The following is a 9,391-nucleotide window of genomic DNA, read 5'->3' on the forward strand; positions in this document are numbered from 1 at the left end:
AACAAGCTTACTGTTGGCCAGATCTGCAGCTGTGCCTCTCCTTTTTATCTAGTTAGTATGAATTGTGTATGAAGTGAGTGGCAGATGGCCTTACTTCCTTCCCTCCTTAAACAGGGGGCAGTGTGACAAACAGTGGAGCTAAAGGTAAAGATGCAAGCACAAGAAAAATAAATGAGATTTTTCTGCAGAGTGGCCTGCAGTACTTCAGCTTTCCTTTTTCTTGCTGGAGTAAACTGGAGTTCTGGTGCTTATGAACAGTGAGTCTTTTTTATTAACAATGTATTTTTAACCACCTCTCCTTCCCAAATCCATTAAAATGCTCTAAGATGAGCCATTCCATTTTTCATCCAATTATGTAGATTAAAGAGGCTAACTGGCAATAAACATGGGCATTACCGCATTTGAACTTTTTAGAATCCCGCCACTGAAGATGTTTTCATAGTGTCATTATTTGCTTCTTTAATTGTTTTCATGCAGCGTTAGAAACTATTCTTCAACACCCTACTTCACTGTACAAAAAGCATTCTGAAGAACTTCACAATGAACTATTTTAATGTTTGAAAAAATGTCCATATTCCTGCTTGAGATCAGCCATGCATCTTACACAGACCTCTCTTCTTCAGACTTTGCTCATGGTCAAACAACAGTTACCAAGTGCAGAAATGTGGCCCTTTTGGATTAGGATTAACAATATTTGTACAATGAGAGCCTTGTAAACAGGGTAGACTGTGCAATCAAATGCTTGGAAAGTAATTAAGCATTCCCTGTTCCCTTTGTTCCCACTTCACTCCATTAACTTCCTGTCTTGGCATTCTGAGACAGTAGACATCCTGAACTAATTGAACTTTAATATGGAATGCTCTGATGCTGTTAAATGTGCCATATCCTTTCAGTGTGCTTTATAATATGTGATCTTACATTATGCGATAAGCAGCTTTGCATCCAGGGTACAATAAGATGAATTCAAACATGTGGTCTGTGGTTTGATCATCGCTCCTTCCTGGAATATTTAGGTCGAGTTAATCATTTAACGTGTGTGTGTGTGTGTGTGTGTGTTCATGTATCCGTTGGTCCTCCGCCACAATGAGATGAAACCCATATATGAGCAAGACAGTAAGAATAATCTCAATCATAAAAATGATTTTTCTTCTGAACATGTGAGAAGGGGACCCTTGCCCAGCCTGGCATGGTTTTGAAGCTGATATTTTGGGGTTTGCATGCTTTCTGACATTGGTTCAGATTTATCTGTGAGATGGGATCAAAAGGACAAAGGGAAGGCAAGGAGACACTACAGGACCATCACTCTTTACTTGCTTTACTGGGGAGCATTTGACCTCAGTGAACAAGTCTGATCTCCCACACCCTCAAGATGAGACTAAATCCACCTTTCTGATATTTTTCCCCTCTTAAAACTTAGCTAACTGTAGATATTTTTCTGGAGCTTCACAATCATGGGAGCCATGTGGATGTTTTATAGCATCACATCTAAGAGAAAATCCATGACCTAATGTTTTAATGTAAATGTTCTTGAAGAAAATTATTTGAACACTACAAGTTATTCCATTTTTGGCTAGTGCTAGAATTCAGCACTTTTCCATGCCATTTAATTACCACATTGAGACCATCAGATTTTAATTTGCATCATTACTCTTTTCAGTCATTTAAAAGTGATCATCTGTATATTAGATCTCTGAAAGTTTCATTTAAAAAGGAAAATAAGATATCTATGTCTTTATCCTTCATTAAAAAGTAGATTTGATTTCTTGCACTTAATTCAAAGTGTCTCTTTGGAAATGTTTGTGTAAGGTCTCAGCTCTCCCATAGACATGTGATAGGTATGTGCCATTTTCAAGTCAGATCCATAGGCATGAGGGAGAAAATCATTAGGAAGGTGATGGTGTTAAGCCAGTTGAACAGATAGATTTTAACTGCTGATCCAGTGCAAGATGCAAAATACAGTGTACTTTGTAGAAAATGAATCATCGTGCCTGCATATTGGTGTGTTAATTAATTGAAGCTTGACTGCCCCTTTATACCCTTGTGGATACAATATACAGAAATTGATGTAGAAAATTCTGGAAACCAAATGCAACTGCCATTTTAAATGAGGAGGCTTCCTTTTCAGACAGTGTTCATTGAACATATGAGAGGTGTGCCCCATCTTTATGTTCTCCTTCTCTGGAGCACAGTGCTTTAAGTGGAGAGTCTTCCCCATAACTGACAAAGGGGCTGTGAAACCACAAAGCCCATTCTGTTGTGATCATCTGGTGTTTTCCTACCCAGTCTAGAAATATGGAGTGTCCCTAGAGTGCTAGGGAAGTGGCATGTTGGATGAACAGTACCTCTGCAATTGTAAATTGAAGTCTGTGCAAATTGGAAACCAGCCTTCAGGGAAGGCTGAGTGCTCAAGGGCGACCTCTGTTGCAGTAAGGTTTGAGTGTATTCATTTGCCCATCCTCTTTTCTCAGGTCCAGAAGAAGTGGCTCAGGTTCCTCCCCTTCTGAGACCGGGCCAGCATGGCAGCGCCCATCCTTCTTCCTCAGAGTCCTCAGAGCTGCTCTGCCACTTCAGCTCCTCTTGCTGCTCCTGATCGGGCTAGCTTGCCTGGTGCCAATGACCGAGGAGGACTACAGCTGTGCTATGGCAAACAACTTTGCTCGCTCTTTCCACCCCATGCTAAAATACATGAATGGTCCACCTCCATTATGAATGAGACCTGTGAGAGAGTGAGTGACCTTGCTGGAGTGCTAGCTGGAAGGCAGGATGGTTTTAAAGGGTGACAGGCTTCAGTGTGGCAGGTTTACCTACCTGCCATGGCCACCACAGTGTCCGTATCATTCGCAGCTGGCATTCAGCTAGTAATGCATCAGTGTATCAGTATCAAACTGCACAACATATTACCTGAGTAGCATCATTTCAATACTTGCATCCTGGGTACTAAGGAGGATGTGACTAGGAGGACCAGGAAATGTCCTTCTGTCCAGCATTCTGGATCTTTTAGCCACTTTATATCCAGGTCATTGCCCTGTACTATGCATAACCAAGGACTTGATACTGTAGATCCTTTTCTGTGTGCTGCTCTAAATGAGCCATTAGCCAGTCTTTGTTAAATACCCTCTCAGTATCTACAGTATACAAAATAACCAGTGCTAAAAAAAGTTTAGAGCATTTGTAACATATGATTTTAAAGGATCTTGTATGGTGATGTATTATTCCCCATGGTTTCTGTTTCGGGCATGATGATCTAGCTTTTGCTTTGGATGCACAAGGTGTAAATCTGAGAAGCACTTTTTTAAGGTTAAAAAAAAAACATGGATGTAATAAATCGTAAATGGTTTTATGAAGAGAAATGTTGAATGTCAAGTTGAAAAACAAAGAACATATTTATGTATGTACAGTTTGCTAAGCCAAGTTTTGTTTGTATTGATTTCTTTGCATTTATTATAGATACCATAAAATATTTTGTCTACGTGCTTTTTAATGACTATCGAAACCTCTAAGTTTAGAATGGGATATGTATAGTATAAAAAAAAAAAAAAACCCAGAATATTTACATATGCTGCACTTCTAAAAAGAATTTTAAAATGCTGTATCAAATCAACAGTATTAGGTCCATGTTTGAATGAGAAGATCTGGAAAACTCTACAATGGCAGAGAGAGAGAACGTATCATGTTAAGAAGTTGTGCTAATATTGAAAGCTGTGCGTAATTTGAACTGATTGGTTATTTCAGGTTTTTTATCTCAAGCTGCTTCTTGAAACCCATGTTTCTCTGTGTGTGTGTGTATGCACTCATGTGGACCCTTTGGCAGTTGAGGTTGTACCAGTCCTCACTAAGCAGATTTTTTTTTTCCCCTTGGTGTACTGGAAACTTCTTAATAATTCTCCCTGGTGGCTTAATACCAAGATAGATGTTTATGGTATGCCAATAGTTACTGTAGTGGAATATGCCCAAAACATAAGCAAAATAGTAGGAAAACAAAACAAATTGAAAACTCACAAATTTTCCAGAAATGTTGCAGTCTGAGCAGTGGCAGACACTTTGCTCAGTCAAACCAGAACTCAGCCCAAACAGGATTCTTTTCAATTCTGAAAAATCAGAGAGCATGGCTCAAAGTTATTGCTCTTCCTTAGGTTTGGGTGGTTTTAAGCCATGACACACAATGTGATTTTTTTTTCCTGTAAGTTACATGTTTGTACTTAGAATATATTGGCCTAAATAACAGAAATATTTAAAAAGCTGGAAGAAAATACAAGCACATTCATGGCTGTTGCATAGGATTATTCTGGGATGTCATCATTTGAAATGGTATGAGAGGAAGGTGTTCAGAGCTAGAGTACCACAAGCTGAACTCCAGCATTTGGAGGAGCCAAAATAAAACTTCCTTTCCAGGTAAGTGTAAGGTTAACATTTTCCCGAAAGGGATTTTGTATGTCAACAACATATCTTCAATGTCCAAGAGTCAGATTTGAACTTGCACAAGTATGTAACCTTTCCAAAGCTTAGTTTCCTTCTGTTCTGGTGGTTAATTTTTTGTTGCAAGATATTTTTGTTCTCTTAAAAAAAAAAAAAAAAAGTGTATAGCAAAGATTAAAAAGACTAATTTAGTGAAATCAAGGGTCTCAGCCTGACTTTGTCTCCTCTTTTCCAGCCAGCTATTAATAATCTCATGGAAGTAGATTTTATCTAAAGGCCTGTGAGTATCAACGTGTGGAAGAGCATTCTTTTGAAGGAACAAAGAAAAAAGTCACAGTTGAGACCTGTGTTCCCTTCTTATAGTGTTTAAAAACTAAGTGAGAGGCAAGGAGAGGTTAGAAAAGAGTTGGTTAGGAGGGAAGGAGGAGTGCAAGGTAGAGTGCTCAGTTTTAATTGTCAGATGCAATTAATAAAGTACTTTATGAAAATTGTGCAGGGTAGCACCTGACGTGCTTTGGATTGGAACCTGTCATTTGAATTTTACTGGCTATTTTGCCACTCTGTAGCCCCTGCTTCCATTGATTGTTTGGATGTGTTCCCCACTCCTCTGACACCTAGGGAAGAGCAGCAAGTCTTCTGCAGAAGGAAAGCAGAATTTGTACACCTCACTCAAACTCACAGGGGAGTGAAGTGGAGGGGGAATGGTTCCATCTTGTTCATGATGGTCATGTCCTTTTATTTTCTGTCAGATCTTTAAATGTTTAGTCTACGGAGTTAGAGAAAGTGATGAACTTCCAGAGAAGAGGAGATGAAGCTGGTTGAACAGACAGGGAAAAACTGATGTGAACATTTCATAATTAATTCCATAAATAGAGTTAGGGTTAAGGAGGAAAAGAAGCAATGACATTTAAAAAAAAGTAAAGAATTTGGAAGGTCACATCATCAAGTGTCAGCAGCTCTTTACAATTCAGTGCATTTTTGGCTGATGATTATGTGCAGGGCATACATGCCTCTGTGGTTAACTGTACCTGCTATGCCTTGCTTCCTTTCTGATGTTTCAAAGCAAAGCTTCTTTTCTTTTTAGCCTCAAGCCCTGAGCCCTAGCCCCAGAGCTAACTATATATAGTTCCAATATATTGCCTGTTAATTTGAAAGAGAAGTTAGATACCAAGAATTTTCTTTTGACCCTGAGTGATCTGCTCACAGATCAATCCTCCCCCAGAGCAGCAAACTCTGCAAGTCACAGTGACAGACACACATGAGGAAAATATCATAGGAAAAATGCCACTTGTAAATCTTAAATCTCCCATGCCTTCAGGGATAGGAATGTCAGCCAGTAAGCTAGTGTCCCCAGGGAATCACAGGCAGTTTGTGCCAGGAGGTTAGAAGATCCCTTGATTCCCACTTCACATTCCTTACTTTCATGACTTTCAGTCTGAGCTCCATAAAACCAACATCAGACCAGTTAAAGTGATTAGCATAAAAGACTTCTCCAAAAGGAATTTCCTGGCTCTGAACTCATTTCATTATGACTTCAAATGTGATTATGCAGAACTGGATCTTGATGCTAAAAACTGGCACAAGATCAAACCAGAAATAGCCAGGCACTTCCTAGCATCCTGTTAAAACAAGCTCTATCCCAAGAGCAGCAGTGATGTGAAGTTCTAGCTTGAGTTGCAAAACCCAGTATGTGTATTGATCACCACAGCATGAGCCAGGGTAAGCAGGTTCAATTGTAGGGAGGGGGGAAAAGAAAACACCACCACCCATGAAGCTGTCAGGCATTGGGGCCAGTGGGGCTGGCTTGCTTTGCTGCCTGGGCATGTTTCTCATCCCAATAATGACAAGATGCTCTCTCTGCAATGCTGTCACAGATGACTTAAGTGTGGACAAACTTCTTAACAGGTTACAGTCTGAGATGCCCTGTCTCTCTGCTAAGTCTGCAACCAGTCATCTACCCTCCTTCTGAAGTATCTCATCTGCTTGGGCTCTGCAAGTATGAGGGACTGATTTCTGGTAATGTGCCTTGATCCTTGACTGCAAGGAATGAGAAAATGCAGAGCTCTGAGTCTGTGTTGAAGGCAGATGTTCATGATAGCATAGTAGTAATAGTGCAAAACAGTTACCACCATTTGCCCTGAACTTACTGCTTTTTATTTATGGAGTTCAGTTTCTGGACCATGCTTTACAAAATCTGAAGGCAGACTAAGAAGTAACAGAGATGTCAGACAGCATTAGGAGTACAAATGAGCTGAAGCTGACAAAAATAGCATGCCCTTATTCCTCACACCTGTGAGCATTGTGATACCCATTGCCTATCCTCCACCCTGTTCCAGCAGTGATAGCAGCTTCATTCTGCAACAGATCAATAATTTCTTGCCAGTGGTTTGCCAGGCTTCCAGCTCCACTGCAGATGCTGTGAATACCTGCTGTCTGGTGTTCTACTTCCTTAGAACTTTCTCCTACAGCTTGCTGTTGAGCAAAGACAATGGTGCTGGGATTGTCTTATGAACAGCCATCCCTGGTCCTTGGAGTCTTGTACTGTTTGTGACTGAGAACTCTGTTTACAACTAATAGCACCTCTCAACATGCTCATCATCATCATCTGTGCATGTTCAAAGGCATAACAGAAATTGGTTGCTCACAGTTTTCAAACTACATAAACTGCTATCAGAACTGAGCAGATGTAAGAGGATTCTGAGAAATAGGAGCAGAGACCGGGACAAGAAATACAGATTTTTAAGCAAGAGAAGAGAGCATACTTGCGCTTCTCATATTTTATTTGGTCTTTAAAGCACTGGTTTGTGGAAAGGAAAAGAGCAGGAAATGGTATAGTCAGGCTTGCATTTAAGCTGAGTGGTCTGGCTGTAAAATTTTTCTACTCTTTCAGCAGTCAGTTGCAGAATTAATGTAAACCAGTGTGTAGTGATTGTGAACCCCCTGACAGAGTGTTTTCTTAAGTTGAGAGGGGAGGGTGAAACTGGAGGGAAGAGGTCATTTGTCTTGACCTTGGAGGAAGAAAGTGTATCTTAGATTCACAGAGGTCCCTACAAAAGGGGTGCTAGCAGTCTAGGTACTGACCGGCTGGTTTTAACCTGGCAGCAATGTTGTGAAGCGCACTACAGCCAACGGAATTCTACTGTTGTTGCACTTCTTTGCCATAATTAAATCTAGAGGGTCATAGATGTGAAACCTACATTTGGGAGAAGCTAAGCTTGTTTTAGGAAGGTTGGAATGTCCTAATAATATTCTACAATAAAGAATAAATGGGAATTATTTAGAGAATTAATTTGCCTTCCCATAAAGCAGTAGATAAAAATCTGTGAAACAAGATAAAAAGAAGTGACTAACTGAAAGCTGTAGCACTGAAGAGTTGCCATAGTCTAAGGCCTGGTTAACTGATAGGAATCTGAATTACTTAAATGATTGCTCTGAAAGCAGACAGGAACTGGACGCCATGACTTCCATTGTTTGGTGCAGTTTAATGTATCATACAAAAAGAGAACTGGTCAAACCTGCTTGGTTCAGTTAAATTCTGTTTAAATACCTGAAATGTAGCAAGTGGATTTCTCCACAATGAGGTCTGAATAAAACAATGGCAGAGAGAAGAGGCTTTAGGGAGGCATTGTCCGTTTCTTCTATTGGAGATGCCTTTGTGAGAGGAGAGGTGAACCGTTGACCTCTTCTGTCTGGCATGATGTAGATGGGGATACAGTTTGCACAAAGGTTACTTAGGTCAGGCTCTTTGTATTTTCAGCCACACTGTAATTCCTGGAAAATTCCTATTATTAGTGTTGTAATTGTGGGGCTTTTTTCTGTTGCACTCTTTTTACAATGGATGTTTTTAAAAAACAGCTGGAAGGAAGCCACCAGAATCTATGGTGTTACGTAAGCGCTCACAAGCCTGTCAAAGAAGTGTGACATTCATATCTGCAGTATTCTGTTTATAAATAATTTAAACATTGTCTGAGAGGCTCTCTTGACCATTGAGTTGCATGTTAAAACACTTGGTTGCAATTTTGACTCCTTTGCTAAACTGGAAGGATTGTGCAGCCAGGCGTACTGGGGATGAAACAGAGACTGAAAGCAAGCATGTTGGAGCATTTTGGTTCAGATGTGTCAAAGAAGAAGTTTTGAAGCTAAAGGGGTTTTTTCCTGTTTTCACATGTAACATAAGAAAAAAATAATAGGAGAGAGCGGAACTCAAACTTTTTGACTTTTGTATGAATGCCTGAGCTTTTAAGCTTTTATGTGCCCTATCATGACTCTTAGTGCAAAGGGACACTTTTTGTTTACCTCTGTGGTATAACATACTTGTTTCACCTTTCCATGAATGACAAAGGGTCTCAAGAGGTGAGTGGAGAACAGAAAATACTTCTGAGAAGAAGCAATTCTTTCTGTCTTACAAAAGAGCACTCAGTCTTTTTGTGTAGAGGAACTAAATATCTTAGAGTCGCAAGCATATGTTGCAGTATCTGGCTAAAAAGTAATCCTGAAAGCACAACTTTTCTTCATATCCACATTTTTTCAGCTGTTTAAAATGGCATGGTGCACAAACGTGAAAGAATGGAAAACAACAGGAGATGAATTTTTATCACCTGTATGCCTGCAGAAATAAAGACATTAGCAGAATGGCACCTATATACTGCAACACAGATACAGGAGAGCTGGTTAGCCTTGCGCCTGCTGAGATAAGTGCCAAATGTTATTTTGATGGTCAGTTTTTCTGAAAACTTGATGAACATTTTTATACTTGAGCCTCTGTGCCTGCAGGATGTCATGGTGTATGATAGTAATTGGAGCCTGGCTGGGCATAAGAAAAGCCATGCATGCAGCACCCTTCCATGGACATTCTTTGCGAGCAGGCCAATGAGTGTTATTTTACGTGTCTGTATTTTCTTCCCCACTTTGTTGCGTGGGTGGAGAAAACAAGCAGTACAGTGCAAAGGAAACAGATGTAAGACTTTACCAGACT

The 9,391-nt window shown here is 40.0% G+C and overlaps 1 protein-coding gene across 1 annotated transcript in view; it reads left to right on the forward strand.

Annotated features, from left to right (window-relative positions):
• SYNE1 (spectrin repeat containing nuclear envelope protein 1) overlaps positions 1-4,564 on the forward strand; it is a 259,224-nt gene extending 254,660 nt beyond the window's left edge. The window contains exon 146 of the mRNA XM_054162702.1: positions 2,469-4,564. Coding sequence (XP_054018677.1) covers positions 2,469-2,709 — 241 coding nt within the window. The 3' untranslated portion in view covers positions 2,710-4,564. The remainder of the gene's footprint in view (positions 1-2,468) is intronic.
• Positions 4,565-9,391: the final 4,827 nt, after the last annotated feature.

The sequence above is a fragment of the Dryobates pubescens genome, chromosome 6, assembly GCF_014839835.1.
Source record: "Dryobates pubescens isolate bDryPub1 chromosome 6, bDryPub1.pri, whole genome shotgun sequence".
NCBI classification, from domain to species: Eukaryota; Metazoa; Chordata; class Aves; order Piciformes; family Picidae; genus Dryobates; species Dryobates pubescens.